The following is a 24478-nucleotide window of genomic DNA, read 5'->3' as shown; positions in this document are numbered from 1 at the left end:
CAGGGATAAAGGAAAATAGAGGAAATAATCCTTTATAGTCCTGTACAGTTGTTAGAGACTGCCTCTATGGTTCCCAGAGGTTGATGCGAAGTAGATACTGTAAGTTTTTATATAAAAAATAAACTAGTTATGCTATACCAAAGAGGAGAACAGCTATCAGCATCTTCAGCTGCTAGAAAAGAAAGCAGCAATGGAGAAGTTAAATGCCTTGCCCAATGTCCCCTGGCTTGTTTTTTTAGAGGAAAATACTAGTCTCTTGACTTCCAGGGCTGTTGCTGCAATATCACACTGAAACCAAATACACAGTGAAAATTAGTTGCTATTATGGCAACCCCTGGGAGAAACAGAAATACCTATTCCCCTGTGAGGGATAAGAAGTTAAGCTAAGAACCCAACACAAATGTTCTGTGAGGAAGCTGGGCAGAGTGAGAAGACATGAAATGACCTGATTGCCCCTAAAGAGGAAACAGTGGTGAGGCAGCAACCTCAGAGGCACATGAGAACCCTACTGCCAGGGGTTGGGAGGTTTAAAAGTCTGGGACACTAGTTTCTAGAACGTTCTATATACACACAAGAGTCTTATAAAGCAACTCGTTAAGTGCTATACTAAACTATGACTGGGAAGACAGATTTTAAAAAATTTCCTAGGGCACTTCTCCAGAAGAAAACAAAAATTAAGGTCAGGTCTACATCAGCCAGTAACAGATTTCTGGGCCCCTAGATTCACTTATTTGGCTCTGTTGACTGTTTGGCTCAGTTTTCCCTTAGCAAGTGTAAAAAACGCTTGAACACCACCACCCTGGGATCCTGTTCAACCAATTCAGATAGCTGTGGCCTTTTAACTCACATCCAAGTGACTTGGCTTTATACCAATATCATTTCCCCTAGTAAAGCCTAAGCCTAAGTGAGAAAGTACACAGCTCAGAGAGCCAGGAGTTAACTGGCTGTCCCCATTCCAGAAAGGTCTGGTTCTTTTCCTAGATAAGGAAACAATACTATATCAAGATGTTTCGATCATTCAATATTACATATTACACTGGATCCACAACTATAAAAAAAGAGTTAGTGGGAATACCACTGTCTATTCTTAAAGCATCTCTTCAGAGGTGCTTTAGGCAACTGAACTTTTCTTTTCCAGCCCAATCCCTTGGGAAATAAATAGTGATGATTTATTAAAACTTACATTTTACAGATAAGAAAACAACAACAAGAAGTTCAAATGCAGAGGGGGACAGAGTGTCTTGAGGCTACAGTCTACTTGCTGAACCACATTTTTTCCTTATAATTATACAACAGATACAGAACATGCACATTTACTTGTATGTAGCTGACTGTCACTCAGCTCAAAGCACGGTCCTAAGGTATTCTGTGGACCTGGCCGCACTTGGGCCCCCCTCTGTGCTGCCATGTTCCTTTGCCAGGGTCATGGTTTCTTGCCTCTTTTCCCATAGAAACCCACGTGGAGATGTCTAAAACAGTTTTCGAATGGCAAGTTGCTTTCTCCTATACCAGCAAAGAATGTAGGCAATTCCACTTGTCCCTTACAGCAATGTGGCCACAATAACCTCTTCAAGTCTGTCTGCTTATACTCATTCTTTTTCTAATATACAACCAATATATTGGTTTATATTGTCGTGTTTCCTCCTCTGTCTTTGTTGTATAGCATGACCTTCAGAGCCAGTGAGTACATTAAATTCATAGGTATTTAGCTGCATTATTTTTTTAATAGGAGGCAGTAGTGGCCATATAGAGGGAATAATCATAATATACAAAGGACAGTGAGAATGTATCAGATAAAAATTAAAGAGCTATTATTCCCTCCAAAGTAAGTTTTAATAAAAGATTCTGAAGGAAGAAAACTTTATTTTGGCAAAAGACATCAAACGGCCTGGGTACAAAAAGCAGGAATTACAAGAAGCAGGCAGCAGTGCCCCCTGGGCTGCCTGTTAAGAAGTCTGCCCTGTACAGTTTCTGGAGAAATTAAGAAATGCAAATAACCTGGACAGATTAACAGCACCCGAAGATAACTAGCAGCATACAAAGAAACAGCACCTTTCACTATGAGGAGGCGTATTCCTCCAGGCAAACAAAGAAACAGGACAGAGTCAACATCTGTTTCATATAACAGCTTGGCTGCTGAAAGAAGCAACCTTTAAAAAATGGCTTAGCTGACAATCCTTAAAAATCATTCAGTCACTATTGCATGGGCTGAAGTAAATGGGTAAATGAACACAACTTGCACTTTCCATACGACCCTCACCTCCTTCCTCTAAAGAAAAGAAAAGAAAGTGCAAACAAAAATCCTCATGAACTTCCCTTTTGATTGACAACTAGCAGCAATGAATACTGAAGTGTAAAAGACAGCTAACTGCTTTTTAACATTTCTTTGCTTCCCCAAAGTCAACTGGGAAGACAAGACTGCCAAAGAGTATATTGGGTGGGGATGGTGGCCAGGATAGGGGGTGGGGAAACAATTCAGACATAACTCCTTAGCATATTAAGGGAAGAAAACAAGTCATTTGGCCAAACCAACCATGGTTCCAGAATTCAGTTCGAGAAAGAAAAAGGAACATGATGATGTCTGGATGCCTATCAATAAGTGGTAACAAACGAAACGTGTTAAGAAATGAAATTTTCCTCTCTGGATTCTATCAATTTGTAAATGAAATTTCAAAATCAAGAGAGAGCCACCTATGAATGCATAAAAATCTGTTCATAGATTTAAGAACTGGACATTTCTAAGACGAAAAATTATCAGAGCTGTGATGTCACTGCAGTGTGACCACTGCTTCCAACTCAGTTAAATGCCAGATGCTTCACTTACCTTAGTAATGTGGTTAAAATACATAAGCCAAACAGAATGAAAGCAATTAAGAGGTACTATGACAAACAAGAGATTTTTCAGGTGGAATCTGAAAACAGAAAGAAAGGTGATTAGGTGGAAAGGGACAAAAACATTTACTACTAACACACATGTAGTGCCAAAAAATATGCTGGGCAGCTACCCAAGACCCCAACCAGGTGAGGTCCCTTCCCAGTGACTTTTCAGGTTAAACAGGTATAATGCAATGAAGGAAAAGATCACCTTGTCTACGAGGGAGGGAGGCATGACCACAAAAAGAAAAAGCAATCAATATGTGATCTGTGTTGTTTTCAGAGACCTTGGGGAAAAAAGGCTTTATTGAAAGGTGTTTTTGAGGGGTATGAGGGAGTGAGGATATAATTATAATAAAAGCAAAATCTTCCAAAAATGTTAGCTATGGGCCAGGTGGTCTCTAAGTACTTGACCTACGTTGACTAATTTAGTCCTCACAAGGATTATATTATGTAGGGACTATTATTACTACATTTTACAGATAAGGAAACAGAGATACAGGAAAGTAGACTTGCCCGGAAGCATGCAGAATGACTGGGCTTTGAAACAAGTCACCAGGAGGAAGGAAAATCCTTCGAAAGATTAATCTGCCTATCCAGCATCCTGCTCGGTGTCTTGCACAACATCGCGAAAAATAAAAATAATAGAGCAAGACGAGCAGAGTAATTAATTAAAGTTAAAAGAGAAAGGATTTAGATTAGTTTCAAACACACACCAAAAAAAACCTTTCCAAATTCAAGAATATGCAGGGAAAAAAAAAAAGTTCATTGAGCGATACTACAGAATGTCCTTCGTCAGGATGGAAACTAACACTCAGCCTTGCTGGATGCTATTAAAAATAAATCCCTTCAAGTATGGAAGGGATTAACCTAGAAATTCGTTTTAGGCCTATAAGAAGTCATATTTGGCTTTAATCAAGGAGAGAAGTTAAGTAGACGTCAAGAGTCTCCCCTTGTGTCCATTAGCCAGTCTATTCAGGGACTATGCTTAACAGTATAACCACCACCATTTTCTAGAACTCAGCCTGAGCATATAATATGTACTCAGTAAATATTTGTTGACTGACTGAATTAGAAAAAATAAAAAGAATATCAAAATGACATGTTTATGGAAGATTCTGTAAGTTTTGGAAACTATCTAGAATAAGGTAAGACTCTGCTTCAGAAGGCAGTCTTGAAGAAATCAGAAGAGGGAAGCACTGGAGTGCTGAGGGCACTGGAGTCAGACCATAACTGAAGAAGAGTTTGACTTGAAAGACTTCTAAATAAGAACCTACTGAATAGGGGCTTCCCTGGTGGCTCATTGGTTAAGCATCGGCCTGCCAATGCAGGAGACATGGGTTCGAGCCCTGGTCTGGGAAGATCCCACATGCCGCGGAGCAACTAAGCCCGTGCGCCACAACTACTGAGGCTGCACTCTAGAGCAGGCGAGCCACAATTGTTGAGCCCGCGAGCCACAACTACTGAAGCCTGCACGCCACAACTACTGAAGCCCGCACACCTAGAGCCCGTGCTCCGCAACAAGAGAAGCCACCGCAATGAGAAGCCCGCACACTGCAAGGAAGAGTAGCTCCACACAACTAGAGAAAGCCCGCGTGCAGCAACAAAGAACCAATGCAGCCAAAAATAAAAAAAAATAAAAGAACCTACTGTATAGCACAGGGAACTCTACTCAATACTCTGTAATGATCTATATGGGAAGAGAATCTAAGAAAGAATGGATGTATGCATATGTATAACTGATTCACTTTGCTGTACAGCAGAAACTAACATAAGATTATAAATCAACTGTACTCCAATAAAAATTAATTTAAAAATAAAAATAATAAAAAAAAGAAAGACCTCTAAATAAAGGAGTAAGACAGAAAACGAATGATAAAAGCGGCGGCAATAATAAGGGATGACGTCCTAGAATTTTTCAGCAGAGAGCAAGAGGTTCATGTTTAATCAGTATAGTGTTAATGAAAATAATGCAAACATGTGAAGACTTCAAATTGTTCTTATAATAATGATAAAAGCATCAGCAGACAACACACGGGAGCACTTCTCTTGTGCTGGGCGCTGGGTAAAATGCTTTATGTATAGAGTATGCTGATTAAGCGCAAGCACTCAGATCAACTTCCACACCTCCTCCAAATAACTCTGATCAAGCCACTTGATCTGTGTCTAGGTGTCCTGTGTCTCATTATCTGTGAGATAATAATAGCATCTATTCTCTAGGCATGAAGTTGCAAAGATTAAATGAGAATGTGTGGGGAGAGAAAATACAAGAAATTTTAGAGTTCTAATTTCACATAAAGACAGGAGTAATCGGTACAGCCTGATGAGTATGACAGGTAAGCTGCGGAGAGCAAGTCATTCTCAAAACAGTGAAAACAGGACTCACCCATCATATCACTGAGCTGGACTAACTATATCTCTCTTTGTGTCATCCCTTACTTTATTCTTACTTGCCCCTTAATTTCATCATTTTCAAAAATTAATTTCAAATATTTCTTTTCATGCATGTCTCCATCCCTGAACCATGAGTGCCTTGAAGACAGGGGATGTGTTTTAAATATCATTTATTTCCAGCCCCTAGAATCATGCTTGACACACAAATAATTGTGCTAGAATGACTGCATGAACAACAGGAAAAGACCATATGAGAAAATTGATGTGAACGAGATGTATAGCCATTTTTAGGAGGAAGATATAAGAAATACCCTCATAGAAGAGAAATTTGATAAGAACATAGAATTATTTCTATATATACATAACACGAATTATGTAGTACATATATACAAACACACAAACATCTATCAGTGTGTGTGCAAACACAGTTTGTTATTAAGATCTACCAAAAGTGACTTTCATTTAATTTAACTCCATTAGTCACTGTTATTTCATTCTAAACCATTTCTTCTTACTAGATAAGGAACACAACAAGTTCATGCCTCTTCCTATTTTGAAGAAGTGAGAAATGTAACTTAAGGTTGATAAGGGGGTGATGGAAAGTCTTGGAACCATCTGAAAAGGGTAAAGAAGGAATTAGAAGGGAGGAACAGGGGCCGTGCCAATCTTGGGAATTAACCCTAGGATAAGCAGAACTTTCTGAGCATTCTGCACTTCAGCACAGTTCGGGCCCTTAGTATCTGCCTACCTTTATACCTACCTTCTTGAGTTTCTCCCTTGATTTCATAGTTTTCCCCTGGATTGACAACCTGATTGAACTCTGATTAACCTGTCTTCTGAGTTAACTCTCTACTGGTAAATAGCTGTTTCACATCTTCACACACTGATCTTAAAATTCTCAACTCTTTCCTCTTGAACTTAGAAATTCTTGGGTCAAGCAACCTCCTCTCAAACAATTTGATTTTAGGAGGTCATAATTCTCCCTAAATGCCACGTATCTTATATTGGGACGAGCCTCTTGGTATGTAAGATTTACTCTAAATCCTAGGAAAGCTATACTCTCTGTCTGTTAGTCTACTTTTCATGCATTCTTGGGTGAGACTTGACTTAGGGCCCAGTCCTACCCCATGCAGAGTAGGTCCTCAAAAAATATTTGTTGGATAAAGGAATTAGTGAGTAAAAAGTCAAGGATTGAACTCCCTCCACTGCTTGCCTCTGAGCACACAACACAGGATACACAATTAGATTCTACTCAGAAAATCACCTTCTCCTTGAGACAGTCTCTCAACTGAAAACAGCTATTAAACTTCAGGGGAAGAAGAATCTGTGCTTAAGCTAGGAATTTGCTCTTCATTACCACCCGCCAAACACCACACATCACTAGCCTGAAACTAATGTATAGGTCCCAATCCCTGAAGCTCTATCTTATACCTACATCTCTCAACTATTACATCACAGAAGAGGCACAAACTAAAGCATTTCCACCAAACTCTATGGTATCCTCTCCACTGTAATTTCCATTTCAACAATTGCCAGGGTACACACAGTTCTTTCAGCAAAATTAAACCTTGCCTGGGAACAGACAGATTCCCACCTTATACACCCCGTCCTCTAATTTGATCTTTTGAATTGTACTGATTTTCAATGGCACAGAGTCAAGGTTATAAATTCCCCTTTTTAAAAATTGTCCAGATACATCCATTATTTATATCATCCAACTAAGCATCAATAATAAACACCTTATCAATTAATCAACAGTTTTGTATACCTGGAGGGTATTCAATAAAAACTTTGCATCTAGCCTAGTAATAATACAATTACTAAGTATCAACCATATTCAAAAATAATAGAATTTTCAAACTATTCATTTTGATTCCATGGATGTTTATACTATGTCCTCTGAAACCACAAAGTAATATTAAAATATTCAATGTAAAAGAAGAGTCTTAAAATTTTTGCATAGAAAAATTATTCTATTACAAGAACATTCACGTTTTATAATTTTTGCAGTCAAAATGACAAAACCAACATCAAAGAAAAACCAGAATTTATCAACCATGGTTCATTTTAAATATTAATGCTGTAAAAGTCAAAGGTAGCTATAAAACAGACTGACAGAAGTATACTTGTTCTGGATATAGCTCTTTAAAACACACACCTGAAAAGATCAGCCAATATATCATTAGATAAAAATAAGAAGGCATCAAACACTATTATGATGGCATAAGGTTTGTGTCAATTTCATCAATCTAAAAATAGGTCACAGAATGAGCTTAAAAAAAAACAGGGTAAGGTCAATATCACAAAGTGATTAAAGAGATGGAAGAGAACTTTCTTCTAAGTCATTAAACTCACCAATATTATACTGAACTCCAGAGCACTTACCATTTTCCTGTGGCATTAGAGAATTTAGTAGGTTCACTGAATTGACTGATTTCTTTGTTAACCTATTTACATGGGTTAAGACCTTGACTGACATAAAACACAACCAAAAAAAAAAAAACCTCAGACAGAGAGTGTAATGAAAGACTGAGTGATGTATAGTTTGGGGTGCAGCCTAGCCAATAAATGTGCTTGACCAGCAAAGAACCTATTGGCAAAGATTTATTATTGGAACAAATACATTCTAAAAAGTTCTGATACAATAAAACCTGCAGTATGAATACAAACTTCTCTAAAATACAGTTCTTTGCCCTGTATAACATATAGCTTATTTTTTATGATTATATTAACTCTCTTCATTTTGTTCATTGAAGAATAAATTTCATTAGCTAAGTAAAACTGAAGAGTACAGTGTATGAAATGGCATTAGTAGTGTAGTTCTTTAATCCACACAAAAGAAAACAAAGTTTATGCTACTTAGAACTCTTCAACTACCTTTAAAATATATATAAAGAAAAGGAAATATTTCAAGGAAATGTATTATCAAGAGAAAAGGTAAAAATGAATCACCTCTGAGAAGAATACATCATCATTATGTTTTAATTATATGTAACACATTAATATGAACTTAGTAAAAGCTAGAGCCAGACATAGAAGTGATCTTAAATGATATACCTCCAAGTTCTTTTACATTCAAGATGGCATTCTGGAATGGCACTGCTTTTATACTAAAACCTACAATTAGAAAACAGAAAACAAAGAATTAGCAACTTAAGTTTTAAAAATGTATAAAATGCTCAAATGCTCTTTTTTAGGCAGATTAAGAGTTATTTTTCATAGCTCATATTTACACCAGAAACACATAATTTCCAAGATAAACGGTTAACCCAGTATTATCTTCTACCATTTTGCAAAAGTTGTATGTTACAGCAAAATATAACCCTCTTCTTCAAATTATTGCCTCATTCTTTAATACATAATGCCACTTTGTAAATTTTATCAGTTGTGAGAAAGACACTTGGAAGTATAGAGAAACTTCAAAGAAAATATTAAATCTATCAGGACCTTTGCATCTAATTCCTAAGGTTAATCTTCCCTCACATATAATTTAGCAACCCTAGAGACTAAGGTATCAAAATTATAACCATCTTATATTGAATTACATAGTATTTATGTTAGTGTTTTCTTTCAAGGACGTGGTTAAAGTCATACATAAATTTTTCTTAAAAGTATAATCATAATTACCCATTTATGCATTTTATAATGCATGTAATAAATGACTTCTATTATAAAAGTATATTCAGAGTATAGTACTATGATTAATTCTGTATTTAGGACTTAATTATCATCATCTAAGTCAATCAATTCAGGTGTGACATATGTGAGAGTGCATTTACCTATACACAGACACACACACAAATATATACACTAAATATTTCTGAAATGATCCACAAGAAACTGGAACATGTAATGACTCTTGGTAGAACTGGGTATCTGGAGGTCTTAAATAGAAGGGAGTTTCTTTTGTTTCACTTGAATACTTTGCATATAAAGGTACTTCTTTTTCAATTAAAAGCTCTACTATTATTAATAGTTAATTTATTCAGTAATTTCCGAGCACCCAATCAATTTAAGGTTTTAAGCATTATTTGATATGTACAGTTACAAGATAAATAAGACACGGTCCCCTTTTTAAGAAATTATCAACAGGGTGAAAGGGAAAACATACAAATACTTTCACTGAAGCAAGTTATGATGGGTGTCTAGAAAGGTAAAAAGATATAAAATACAATGTGTATAAGAACAATTCTTTTACATGGTTTTGCTTTACTTTATTAAAAAACACGTTAAAATGTGCCTTATTCTACTCCAGCCTATTATTACCACTCCTCTGTTGTATACTGTCCCAGAGCTTTAAGATTTTATATATTACCTTCTACTTAAGGCAGTGAATATCATGTAATGGTTAAAAAGTGACTTTGGAGTCAGACAGAACTAGGTTTTAATAAGCTCTATGACTGTGGGCAACTTACCAGCCTTGGCTTTCATGGTCTGTAAACTGGGAATGATAGTATCTATGTCACAAAGTTGTTATGAGGATGCGATAATGCATGTGTTATCTTTATCACAGTGCCTGGTACAAATAAGCACAAAATATAAGACTGCCGATGTTATATTTCAATGGATGCCATGTTGTTGATGATTTAATCATTACATACACATATCTTCTGCCTGCCTGAATATATTACAGACTCAAGACAGAAATGATGGTGCTCATTTATTAATCTAAGTATTTAGTTGGAGCCATAAATGTTATCACTGAATGAAAAGTACTGTTGTTGGAGCGATGGAAGTGTAAACTGTTGAAATTTGTTGTACAGAACGTAAATGTTCATTGGGCTCTCTGAGAACCTTCCAAAACATACCCTTCCTATGTGGGTTTAATACAGACTGACACAGTGGGCGTAGCCCTATGATTAACGGTGCATGCAGTCACTGAATCTTAGTAAAATAGCAGGAGGAGTAGGAGGCAGCTTCCTGTGGCTGACATACTGGCATATACCTGGGTCTGCAGGAAAGCCTCTCCAGGTGTCTGGCCTCTGGGAAATTACGGAAACTCAGTGCCAATCACAATACTCCTGCTGGCACTGAAATTCGCCCACAGGAGACTTGGATGCTTGACTGTATCTACCTACCTCATAGGGGTGTTACATGGATTAAAAGGCAATGATTGTGAAATCCTGAAAACGGAAACGCTATGTAAGTGCTAAACAGTCTATTAGTGGTTAGGTTCAGGACAACCCAAGTATGGATTTTCCAGAGAAATGGGACAAACCCCAACTTTGAAAAAGAAATAGTTATGGAGCACATCAGCAATATTTCATCTGCTTTGATTCTTAACAGCTGACAATATGCAGGCACCCAGAGGGAAGAAATATCTTTCTGGAAATTACCACACCCATATGCAAAATACGACTTTTGAAATTTATTGATCTAACAGGCAGATTATATGACGGTTCCCATTTTGAATCCTTACACAGACTTCATAATAAATTGACTACAAAAATGTCCTCCAATGTTCACTCTAAGCAAAGTAACCTAGCAATGTTATTTATAGGCATATAAATGTTCCTGCAGAATACTCATAAATGTTTTCTCTTCACACAGAACATGTGTGGCTAGATTTATACTGCAAAGGTATATGCAGTCTTCCACTTTGCTGTCTTTGTATTATTTTTACAATATAGCTGTGGTAATTAATGTTCAGAGGATAAAGCCTAGATAATCAGTCCAGAAAATAAGAGAATGTACTATTCATGGAAGAGAAACAATATTTTTCTATTTTAGTCATTCTAACTGTTTGCAAGGATTAAAAAGACTTAAAATGTAAAGACACATTTTCAGTTCACCAGAAGGGCAATCAAGAAGGGCAACCATCAGATCAATTGTATTTTATTCCTTTACATTGAGTTGGATGAGGTCAAGAAGGGGAATTAATATTTAGTAGGGCTACAAAGGTCAATCCATCAAAATACCTTTCTCAAAGGGTTGCTTTGAGGAATGAAAATCACTGGATTGCATGGGCTCTACAGTAAGAATGGGTTCAAATTCTGGCTCTACCATTATTAACTGTCTGACTCTGAGCAAGTTACTTAATTCCTCTGTGCCTCAGTTTCCTCAGCTGTAAATGAAAACAGACCGTAATCAGTGCTATAAAGTGTTTTGTTTTTAAATAAATAAAACTAAAAATTCAGAATACTAATGGTCATCAAATAATCACTGAATGCCTTCTCCCAATCAAAATCATGTGTGGCCTCAAATTCAGATATATTATGAAAGCAGTGGTAAAAATAAGAGTTGCTGAAGAAGCAATCAAAACAAACATTTATTGAGGACTTCTATAGACTAAATATTTGTGGTCCTCCTTAACACTTCTTTCCCTTTCAATCAATCAACCAATCCCCAAAGCCTTTCAATTTCACCTGCTAAATAGTTCTCAAAAATGCCTACCTCTCTTCATCCTCACAGCACAACTGTGGTCAAGCCACCACCATCACCACGTGGTGAGCCTCCAAACTAAACTCTGCATCTATTACTGGCCTCCTCAATCATCCCCACACATTAGCAGAAGTGATTTCCTGAAATGCACTTCTGTTTACATCATTCCCCTACTTAAAAGGGTCTGATACCTTCTCACTACTCAAGGTATAGTTTGAAACACCTAACAAGGCCCTACCTGATCTGGTTCCTCTTTCCTTCCCTAGGCTTATTTTGTACCATTTCCCCCTCATTTATATTCTTCAGTTCCTAAAATAAGCCATGTTCCTTACATCTCAGGGCCTTTGCACCTACTGCTCCAAAAGTGTGTGTTCTTTGCCCTTCTGGCAAACTCTTTATCCTTCAGGTGGTATTAGAACTTCACTTTGTCAGGCAGGTCTTCTCTGGTGTTCCTGAAATAGGTTGATTTTTTTGGATCTGTGTGCTTGGGGCACTCAGCACTTCTCCTACATGACTTTCACAGTTCTAATTACATATCAGTTTATTTATTTGTTTTATGTTTGTTTCCCAGCTAGACTGCAATGATTCGTAATAGAGATACAGTGTACAGTGTATCTTGTATGCCAGTGCTTGGTCAGAATAGGATCTCAATATTTGTTTAAAGATCTGTGCTAAGGGTTTATATTTAGTCAGCCCTCCACATCCGAGGGTTCTGCATCCACATATTCAACCAAACAGATGAAAAGTATTTGGGAAAAAAATTTCCAGAAAATTCCAAGAAGCAAAACTTGAATTTGCTGTGCCCAGGCCATTTACATTGTATTAGGTATTATTGGTAATCTAGAGATGATTTGAAGCATATGGGAGGATGTGTGTAGGTTACATGCAAATACTGTATTTTTATATAAAGGACTTGAGCATCCTCAAATTTTGGTATTCGTTGCAGGGGGAGGTGGTCACCAGTCCCCCTCATATACCAAGCGACGACTGTATTTTAGCTGTTACGACAATCCTTAACTTAATGAATAACTACTGTTCCAGGAAGCAAGTGAAGTCTAGAAGGGTTAAGTACCTGGCCAAAACTACTAAATGCTGTATTTAAAACCTGAACTCAGGTCTCATCACCTGAGTCCACCAGAGCTCCAGACTATAGCACCTCTTCCACATCCCAACAAGATGATGGATTCAAAATTTCCAATTTTGAACCTAAATAATGGTGGAGCTGATTGGAAAAAATACACACATACCTAATAATCCCACTAATTATTTTCCCTCCTATTTATAAATAATCCAACACAAGGAATCTATTTTGATTCTTGTGTTCTCAGGTCTATACTACATTGCCTTATTAATGGAATAAAAGTAATAGTATGAGTTTAGAGAGTACTTTTTTAAAGACGTTATTAATAAAACCAGGAACTCAGGAGGGGAGGGAAAATGTCCAACTGACTCAGCCATGACAGTGCGCTTGCTCTGTTGCTTCTTCGAAAAAATAAGCATCCTCCGATGCTCTTTGCAGGAAGTCAGTGAGCTGATGGAACAAGAGCACTGTCCTAGAAACCCTATCACAGCTCTTAGACTTCTTACCAGCCACTTTTTTCTTGACTTTGAATCCCTCATCTGCAAAATGAGTGGACTAGATTAGCTTTCTAAAGTTTCCTCTAATGTTAGGATTCCATTATTTATATTGTAACAACTGAGTCAACCATCAATGGCCTCCAGTATTTGGCTGAAGGCCTCAGGGGTAGGTCTCCTGACTCCATTCAAACAATTTGATGGCTGAAGCCTAAGTTACGTAGTCATTTTTTCCTGGCCTATTTAAGCTACATTAGTAAGACTGAAACCTCCCCTAAGATTTAACCCCACAAATTTTAATAAATATATGACTTAGTAACTCTTTGGGGAAATAATTGTTTGCATAGACATTCAGTTTTTGTCTTTTAGTCCTTAAATCCAAAAAAGCCTGTGATACAAGGGAGATGGATTTGAAATTTTTTATGCGGGGAAAGCATTACTGGAATCGTAACAAAATTAGGTTTCAGAGGGAGGTTAGTCTATTTTTATTCATTGTGTGGAACACATGACAATTTCGCTTGGACCTACAGACCAACCTCCCCCCCTTCCCCTGCAACACATACACAAGTCTGCACACATGTACACAGGTACTCGCTGTGTGCTTCTGACATCCCTGGGTCACTCTAAGAACTGCTAAAGGGAAAGACATTCCACAGATCTGGTGGCCTTGACTTGGACCAAGGACGTGATTTATGCGGTAGTTTTGTGATGTTTGGACAATGGTCTAGCGAAATTCTTCTAAATATCATTTCAACATCATAAAAGGAAATTTAATCTACCAGCATTTATAAAACACAATTCTTTAGCAGATACCAAATCTGACTTTCTAACTTATTTCTTCTTAACGTGTATGCAGCTAATACTAAAGTTATTAAAATGTCTGATTCAAATTTTCATAAACTTTTCTGTATTTCTTTCAAATTACCATAATTGTTTTCTATTTTAACTGACCGACATATCACTTGACAAATTTTCAAACATAGTAATATATATCCCTAGAAGAGATTTTTCAACCTTTTTCAATTCCAAGTGTTCAATTTTCTCTAGATTGTTCTCTATGTTACAATATATTATCCTAAACCTTTAGACTCCATTCCTCTGGTTTAAAAAGAAAAAAAGTGAATATTGTGTAATCTACAGGTTAACAATCCCTTTTATCAACAAATTCTTTGGGCACATACAGTCAAGGAATTCACTCTGGGCAAAATTCACTTTTGTTTCTAGACCAAGGTGTAAGCTACTCAATTTTTTTCCTCTATCAGTAAGACCTGCTCTTTTCAGGATTTCTTGGCCCTTTGAGTTTTGAAAATTTAAGTATCTTTTAAAAATTATGTCAAAGTAAAAGACTGCTGAAGTTAACAATCCAATAAAGTTTGGATTCCCTTTACCTCTGAAGAAAAGGCTGACATTCTTGCCTTGCTGAAATGGATAGACATACCCTTCTTGTGTCATGTTTTCATTTTAAGAAACTAATTTTCAGTCTATCTTTTCAACTGTTCCAAACTCTTCCAACAAATATTTCATTTTAATTGGCTTTATATAATCAAAACGTTATAAAATAGAGAAATAATTTAAGAGAATAAAATTTCACACATAATTCGACCATACCAACAAAGCCCATAGTTATTTTTTACGGGTTTTTTTCCCCCATTTTTGATTCAAAAGCATAGTTTTGCAAGGTTTAATTTTCAAAATGAATGTAAATTTAATTTTCCTTTACAGAAGATTGTATGTGTTTTCCAATATATGATCATTTCAACTGATGTACCACGAGTTAATTAACAAACTCCCTTGATATAGGACATTTAAATTACTTTAAAGTTTTAGTTATACAAAATGTTGCAAGGAATCAGTTTGTTCATACAGTTTCTTTGAAATTACACACTTAATGTAAATTCTTAGTGACACGCTTATTAGGCCAAGGGAGGTAAATATTTTGGTAACCTTTAATTTATATGAATAACTTCTTTCAAAAAAAAACACGGACAACACACATTTTGGTAAATTTAGGTATAAAATTAACATTTTCTTATTTATTTTCTAGTAAAGTTGAACTTCTGGTAAAGCCAAACCTTTCCATTTATTTGTTTGCCATTAATTCTTTTCTTGAATACCTCTTTGTGGACTTAGCTTAATTAATCAATTAGATTCTAGATACTACTTGTGAATGTGACTGAATTCTCTAAATGGGACTGTCATAAACTCTTATCTGTAATATCTGATAGAAATACTTCTCAACAGCATTGCTTTTACTTATATTTGTCATCTTAATCTTAGCTTTCCAGTCTTTCTAAACTTTTATATAGTTAGCTCCCTTGCTCCTTCACTTTGTACATTATTCTCCATAGGACCTCCTTCAGCTATTCTCCCGTCCTCACATTGAATGTTCACATGCACATGTGGCTTTCTGACCTCCTCATTTCTTCTAGTTACTTCTTCTTGCCATTGGGTTTTGTCATTTATTTTAGGACCTTCCTTCTACCTCCTTTGTTCTTCTTCAGCTGCATACATACACAACAAAAAGGAGCCAGCAGTTGAGTTTGAACAGGCCGGCAATGTCTATCTGGAACTCTGGTGAGGAATGGGTTTTGTGGGTCAGCTGATAAGTAAAATCAGCCTGCTTGGTTCTCCTCTGCCTCCACCCCTCCTCTGTCACCAGTAATTAGTTTCTCCAACCTCTTGCCCACCTTCATTAGCTACAATAAACATACAGACTCAACCAACAAGCATCTACCCCTTCTCTTCTCTTTGCACCTCATGCCCAACTCTGCCCTGCCTTTATCCTTGCAGAGCCCTCTCAATGAATCACAGGGAACCTCACCTTTGTTAAGAAAAGTCTTCTCTAGCCTCCAACATTTTCTTACATGCTTTTCCTTCCTTCTTATACTAGCAAACAGAGCTTTCCTTCCCTCATCAGGGCCAGCCAGGACAAGCTTTGCTTCCTTATAATGTTTTTACCGCTTTACCATACTCACCTCTTAATAACTTCCCAGCTAAAGTTGTGACATCTGTTTCTGTGTCGACCTTTGCATTTCCATCTATCAACTTTCAGGGCATTTGCTTATCCATCTGAATGAATTCAACACATTTGTCCACCGCTCTATCTGCTTCTACTCTTATAGACAACATTCTCCAAACTAATGATCAAAGCTATCCTCCAAATTTTCAAATCTCCAAAATTATCAGCTCTAAATTCACATTAGCCATCACTAATTTGTTGGTATAAAGTTGTAGATCCCATCAAATTTTCTACATAGATGATCCTGTCATCAGTAAACCAAGAAAGTTTTACTTATTCCTTTCCAATCTGGAAGCCTTTTATTTCTTTTTCTTGCCTGATGCACTGGCCAGAATCTTTACTACAATGTTGAACATTGTTGAGAAGTGGTGAGAACAGACATCCATGTCTTATTCCTGATCAGACCAGGAATAAATTCTGTTTTTCATAGATGACCTTTAACAGTTGAGGAAATTCCCTCTGTTCCTACTTTGGTGAGAGTTTTTATCAGAAATCAGTGTTTTTTGTTTGTTTGCTTGCGTCTCTTGAGATGATCACATGGTTTTTTCTTAGTTTAATATTGTAAATTAAATTTATTGATTTTTGAACGTGAAACCAACCCTGTATTCCTGAGATAAATGTTACTTGGTCATGACACATTATCCTATTAAAAATATACTACTTTAAGATTTGATTTGCTAGATTTTTGTTTATATTTTTGGTATCTATGTTCATGAGGGATATGGTACGTAGTTTTTTTTGCAATGTCTTTATCTGGTTTTGACATTAAACTTGCTGGTCTTATAGAAGGAGTTGGAAAGTCTTCCCTCCTCCTTCAATTTTCTGAAAGATATTGTGTAGCAGTGGCATTATTACTTCTTTCAGATGTTTGATAGAATTCACCAGTGAAGCCAACTAAACTTCAAGTTCTTTTCTTTTTAAAACTATAATTTCGATTTCTTTAATAACTATACATCTGGGCTTTCTATTTCTTCTTGAATGAGCTTTGATAACTTGTCTTTCAAGTAATTCATCCATTTAAGCTGTCAAATTTACTGGTATGAAGTTGTTCATAATATTCTATTATCCTTTTAATATCTATAGACTCTATATTGATGTAACCTCTCTCATTCCTGATACTATAAATTAGTGTCATCTTTGATTTTTTTTCCCTGATCAGTTTGGCTAGAGTTTCTTAAGCTTTATTGATCTTCTCAAAGAACCAGCTTTGATCTAATGAGTTTTCTCTACTGTTTTTCTATTCCACTGATTTCCACTTTGATCCTTATTATTTCCTTTCTTTTGCTTACTTTGGGTTTGATCAGTCCTTCTCGTTTAGTTCCTTAAGGTGGAGGCTGAGGTCACTGATTTGAGGGCCTTCTTTCCTAATCCAGGGGTTCAGAGCTATGAATTTCCCCCACAGTCCTGCTTTAGAGACATCCCACAAATTCTGATGTGTTGTATTTTCATTCAGTATAAAATACTTTACAATTTCTCTTTTGATTTCTTATTTGATCCATGGGTTATTTAGAAGTACTTTAGTTTCCAAATATTTGGGGACTTTTCCAGAGATGGTCTTGATTTCTAATTCAATTCCATGTGGTCTGTGGTTTGAATACTTTTAAATTTATTGAAACTTGTTTTATGTCCTCAAATATGGTCTTATTTGGTAAATGTTCCAAATGCACTTGAGAAGGTTCTCTGCTGCTGTTGTGTAGAGGGTTCTATACACGTTAATCAGGTCAGGGTGGCTGACAGTGTTGTTCAAGTCTACTACCTCTATTTTCTTCCTACGTGTTCTATCAATAATTGAGAGTACTGAAATCTCTGACTACAATTGTGGGTTTTGTCAGTTTTTGCTATGTGTATTTTTGAAGTTGTTATTACGTACATAAATGTTTAGCATTGTTATGTCCTCTGATTCAAAGACTCTTTCATCATTATGAAATGAACTTCCTTATTCCCAGTATTATTCTTTGCTCCAAAGTCTACCTTGTCTGATGTTAATATAGCCACTCCAACTTTCTTTTGACTCTTTCTTATGCCTATTGGGATAACATATCTTTTTCCATCTTCTTACTTTTAACCTATTTGTGTCTTTATATTTAAAGTCAGCATATAGTTGGGTCTTGTTTTTTTAATCTAATCATATTCTCAGTCTCTTAATTGAGGAGTCTAGACCATTTGCATTTAATTTGATGACTGATGGTCAGGTTTGAGTGTTATCACCTTGCTACTTGTTTTCTATTTGTCCCATATATTCTTGTTCCCTTTTTTCCTGCCTTCTTTTTAATTATTTTTTATAGTTCCATCTTATCTCATTTGCTGCCTTATTGGCTCTCACACTTTGTTTTGTTATTTTAGTGGCTGCTTTAGGGTTTATAGTGTATCTTTAGCTTATAGTCTACCTTCAAGTGTTATTAAACTACTTCACATATAAGAACCTAACAATAGTATGCTTCCCTTTTCCCCCTATGACTTTTATTCTATTGTTCTCATGCATTTTACTTTTACATGTTATAAATCCCACAGTATACTGTTTTTATTTAAATAATTATAAAGAGATTTAAATAAGAACTAAATCTTATATAATTATCCATGTAGTCACCATTCTGTTACTTTGCTTTGTATAGATCCAGATTTCCATCTGGAATCATTTTTCTCCTGCCTGAAAAACTTCCTTTAGCATTTTCTTATAACTTTGGTCTGCTAGCAATAAATTCTTTTACTTTTTTAATGTCTGAAAAAGGCTTTATTTTGAGTTTCTTTTTGAAAGATACTTCTGTTGGATATAGGCTGATAATTATTTTTCCCTTCAGTACTTTAAAGGTGCGCTCCACTGCCTTCTCCCTTGCATTGTTTGCAGTGAGAAATCTGATGTCACTCTTATCTTTGTTTCTGTGTAACATCTTTTCTCTGTTTTTAAGATTTCCTTTTTGTATTACTCGGCATTCTCCAGAGAAACAGAACCAATAGGATGTGTGTGTATACATAGAAAAATGTTTCAAGGAATTGATTCATAATACTATGGAGGCTGGCAAGTCCAAAATTTGCAGGGTGGGTCAGTAGACTGGAGACCCAGGAAAGAGCCGATGCTGCAGTTCAAGTCCCAAGGCCACCCAGTGCAGATTTCCTTCTTGCTCTGGGGAAGTCAGTCTTTCATTCTATTCAAGCCTTCAACTGGTTAGATGAGGCCCAACCACATTATATAAAGAAATTTACTCAAAGGCTGCTGATTTATATCTTAATCTCATATAAAAACGCACTCACAGAAATATCCAAAACAACGTTTGACTACGTATCTGAGCACTGTGGCCCAGCCAAGTTGACACATAAAATTAACCATCACACTCTTATCACTGGCTTTAGTCATTTTATTAGGATGTGACTTGGTGTAGTTTTGTTCATATCTCTTGTGCTTGGGGTTCAATGAGCTTCTTGGATTTGTTGTTTATCTTCAAGTTTGAAAACATTTCAGCCATCATTTCTTCAAATATTTTTTTTCTGTCCCTTTCTCCACCCCCTCACCTTGACAGATTCAAATGTTAGGTGTTGCCATATGTTAGGTGACTTGGAGTTGTCCCACAGGTCACTATTGCTCTTTGCATTTTCCATTTTCTCCTCTCTCTCTACTGTGAGTAGTCCCAAATGTTAATGCCCTTCAAGGTCATTAATCTTTTTTCTGCAATGTCTAATCTGTCATTAATCCTATCTGGTATATATTTCACCTCATATATTGTAGTGTTCACCACTAAAATTTTTATATGGTTTTTTTAGAAATTTTGCATGTCTACACTTTTATAATAACAGTTTTAATGTCCTTCTTTGTTAATTCTAATCTTTGTGACAGTTATGAGTCAGTTTCAATTCACAGATTATTCTTCTCATTATGAATCCTGTCTTCCTGCCTCTCTGCATGCCTGGTAATTTTTGATTAAATGTCAGGCATTGTGAATTTTACCTTGTTAAGTGCTGGATAATTTTGTTTTCTGTAAATCTTACACAGCTTTGTTCTGGGGTGTATTAAAGTTTCTAGGAAACTGTCTGAGCCTTTTGTCTTATTAATATGATTTGCTACATGGGTCTAGGGCAGTGCTCAGCTTAGAGCTGATTCCTAAGGCAAAACCTTCCTTAGTACTCGACCCACTACCTCGTGAATTGTGACTTTTCCAATCTGGCTTGTGGTAACAGGCATAACTCTCAGTCCTGTGTGAACACCAGGCACTGTTCCCTCTAGCCCTTTCAGATGGTTCTTTTGTTAGCCTTGAGTAGTTTCCTCATGCGCATGCAATGAACACTATGATACATACTCAAAGGAGACCCTCTACAGATCTCTAGGGTTCTCTCTCTGTACAACTCTCTCCTCTCCAGTACTGTGTCCTAGGAACTCTAGCTGCCCTAGTCTCTCCAGCTCTCAGCTCAATCCCCTCAATGCAGGGAGTCCACTGAGCTCCACCTCATTTCCCACTGGAGCTGTGCCACAGCCTGGGAATAGTCTTGAGGCAGTAGGCTGGGGCAACTGTGGGGCTCATCTCATTTGTTTCTCATCTCTCAGGGATGACTAACCCTTGTTGCTTGATATTTACTTTCTTAAAAACTGTGTTATATATCTTCTCTGTTTTTTGTTCCCCACTTTTGGTTATTTCAGGTGGGAGGGTAAGCCAGTTCTAGTTACTCTGTCTTGACCAGAATCAGAAGTCTTCACTCATTCTTGCACTCCCTGCCCTCTATTGAACATCTTTGGTGTTTCCTTCTTCCTGATCACCACCCTTACACCTCTGCCCACTAGCATGCTCACATGGCACCTTTCCTTGCAAAAATAAACTCCTTTACCACTGCTTTCTGTGTTTCTGTCTACCTTCTTAAAAGAGTAATCTATGTGCAATCTTAGCCAGGGGCCCAAGGAGTAAAATGGACAGTCAGTGCCTCATTCCCTCTGCATGCTCACCACCCTCTCATGGTTCATGTTAGTTTCCACCTCAGTGCTCTGCTGAAACTGGTCTACCATTGGTCATTAAGGGTCACCACATCCATGGCCTCCTCTCAAGTTTTAGACTTCTGTTTATATTATTTAATTCTGGTTCCTTTGATCTATTGTTCACATTTGACTTATATGATACTATATAGAACTGCCTGGTTTAGATTCCCTGTTTAATGCAGATGCTAGAATGTAAGCTCCAAAGGGCAAGGATATTTGTCTATTTTGTTCACTGACGCACCCTCAGTGCCTAAATCAGTGGCAATCACGTAACTGGCATTCAATAAATGCAGAAAGAATGAATGAAATATAGTTGGTGCTTAGCACTCTTCTCCTCCCTCTCTGCCCATCATCCCTCAACAATCTCATGCAAATCAACAATTCAGTTGTATCTCAAATCTAGATCTCTTGCTATAAACTCTCTTTAGTCAGCCTGTCTTTTGGCATTTGGATCACTGTTGAAAGTCCTGCCAACACCTCAAAATTAGCATGTCCAAAACTAAGCTCATTATCTTGTATCTTAAAACTGTCTGTCACCTTCTTCCCACTTTTTATAATTCACTCAGTCACCAGCTAGAAGTCATATTTGGTTCTTTTCCTTTCCTATTTCCCAATATCTTTGACACTTTTATAGGATTAATGACATCTGCCTCTAACTCTCCATTCCCCACAGCCCCGATGGATCACCTCTCCATGTTACAGGCCTCTCTCAATAGCTTCTCTAGTCTCCAGCTTTGGGTCACAACTCATGCTATACCTCCACATCTTGGGCCTCAACCCAGTAAGATCACGAACTGTTCTCCAAATACACCCTATGCTTTCTATCCTTACTCTCCTCACCCTGTTCCTTAGATTCTCCCCATCATATGAGGCCCTATTTGAATGAGGCCTTCTTTGATCCCACAGATTAGAAACGATCACTCTTTTAACTTCCATATTTATACCATCAAGTATAGTACTTATTCTGTGTTAGCTCCTGGCATATATCAAACATTCAATAAATTTAAACTGTTTATCATTGTAATCCTACCCCAGGTGTAAACTTCTTGATAGCTGAGACCTCCAAACAGGTCTCCAAAAAGGCACTGTGCCTGGTTCAGGACAATGACGACTCATAGAAGCTTGATATCCAAAATGTCAGCCAACTTACTAATTCATCAGAAAATCAATTAGCACACAATGTTACCAATGGTTCCAGTAAGAGGAAAACATATTATTAAAAAATTGAATAGAAGCAAATATAGAACATATTGTATTGCAATTTACAAATAATAAATTATAAAATTATTTACAGATAATTTTGTACATTGTAATTCAAAACTGTGCTTCTAGCAATAGTGCTTCTCATTTATACCTCTGATAAGTGAAGAACGGTATACTTGTATTACTTGTATTATATTTTGAGGGAAGTTATTTTGCTTTAAAAGAATTGTTAAGTTAATAAAGTTTGCATATTACATAACACATTCCTCAGAAGACGTCCACAGTTTTACAGACAACCAGCAAATAATACTCTCATCAGAAATTCTAAGGCTTGGGTACCACTAACCACCTTCATTTGAAGACCTGCACCGGCATCCTACCTCTGTCATTAGCTGTGTGAAAACAGCCGTATCACCATACCTTTGAGCCTCAGATGATTTAAAGACAGAATATGGAAAAAGAATCTTACCTGCCATAAAAAGCAGTTATGAGGTTCAGAGAGGTACGATATTTTATGTAAAAACATATGGATTCAATTTACTGTTGCAGGCTTATTCACTCAACAAGCATCTTAGCTATGCCCAAACCGTGTGCCAGGATCTGGATGCACAAGCTAAATAAGATGCTCTATCTGCCCCTTAGGCTGGGGAGACAAATGTGTCAACAGCAGTGTTGCAGGCACTAAATGGTAGAGAGACAGACACTTCACAGTGGGAGAGCAGGGAGTTCTCAGCTCCATGTGGGGGAGAGGAAGGTAGTTAGGAATGGCTTCCTGCAACAGGCCACACTTGAGCTCTGTTCATCCTCCCTGTGGCCTCACCAGTCATCGTGAACCCCTCACGCTTTTCCTCATCCTTTAATCAAGCTATGTCCCTGTTTCTTCACAGGTCCGCGGTTTCTTATCTACAATTCTAAACTCTGAAAAGCTTTCAAAGCCTGCACTCTTCCCCTAACTTATTTGGTGGCAAAACCAGGCCTGAAATGAGGTAAGGCTCTTGGTCATCAATATTTTTCCTACTTACAGGAAATCCTAGTCAATGGTTCCATCATATACCCTTCACCTAAGCCAGGACCCAAGTCACCCTTGGCTTCTCTCTCTCTCCCTCATCCTTCAAACCCAACTGGCCAGCAAGCTCTGTCAATACCAGCCCTCCAATAAGTATCCTATCTATTCCCTCCCTTCTCCCCCTCCCTCCCTCCTCCCTCTCCCTCTATTCTCCCTCCCTCCCCCTACCCCCCTCCCTCCCATCACTGTCTTAGTTAATGGCTAATGGAGCTTTCACATTTCAGCCTCAGCATCATGGCTAGCGTGATCTTTCTCAAATGGATATTTTATCACATAGTTTCTCTTTGCTTCAAATATGTGCAGATGTCTCTGTGCTATCTACAAAGCTCAAATTCCTGAGTGTGGTATAAAAGGTTTTGCCAAGATTTGGCCACTGGCTATCTCCTGTGACTCAACTCCTGGCATTCTACTAACCATGTGTCGCAGACACTCGGAAATGTGGTTCCCAGGAGGTAGCAACCTGTTTCAGGCCCCTCTGCCTTCACACAAGCTTCCCCTCTGTCCCCAAATCTTCTTTCTTCTGATTGCTCCTCCTCCTTTGTGTATTTCTGGACACAAGCTTAATGTCTGTGTGGCCCATAGCTTGAGTCTCCTGGAGTGCTGGGATCACTGCTTATCCCCAGCTTCTAACACTGGACCTAGCACGTAGTAGGTGTTCAAAAAAGAAAGCTGTCTGAATGCACAATCTTTTTAAGTTTCCCCAACAATGTCTCAGCCCACTCCTTCCCTGTCAGTTCTCCCACAGCAGCTCTGGTTTTCACCTCCCATAATTTTCTCTAGTTAACACTTATCTTTCCTGCTTCATTTTCAGAGGAAAAAGAGGACACTTCTGGGCTGGATGAGAAAAGTTCTTGGTGGCACTCTGATACTCTGGGCTGGATGATTCCTTATGGAGGGGGGCCCGTCCTGTGCAGTGTAGGATGTTTACCAGCATCCCTGGCCTCTACTCAAAAGAAGTCAGTAGCACCCTCCCCAAGTTGTAAGCACCAAAATGCCTCCAGACGTTGCT

General features: G+C 37.4%; 1 protein-coding gene across 7 annotated transcripts in view; it reads right to left on the bottom strand.

Moving 5' to 3' along the window:
- ARL15 (ARF like GTPase 15) overlaps positions 1-24478 on the bottom strand; it is a 420722-nt gene that overhangs the window by 252094 nt on the left and 144150 nt on the right. For all 7 annotated transcript variants that reach the window (XM_082455931.1, XM_082455935.1, XM_082455936.1 and 4 more), the window contains one exon: positions 8326-8385. In XM_082455931.1, coding sequence (XP_082312057.1) covers positions 8326-8385 — 60 coding nt within the window. The remainder of the gene's footprint in view (positions 1-8325; positions 8386-24478) is intronic.

The sequence above is a fragment of the Balaenoptera physalus genome, assembly GCF_965194825.1.
Source record: "Balaenoptera physalus genome assembly, chromosome: 3".
Classification (NCBI taxonomy): Eukaryota; Metazoa; Chordata; class Mammalia; order Artiodactyla; family Balaenopteridae; genus Balaenoptera; species Balaenoptera physalus.
The sequence above is the reverse complement of the archived record's forward strand: the minus strand, read 5'-3'. Positions and strand labels throughout refer to the sequence as shown.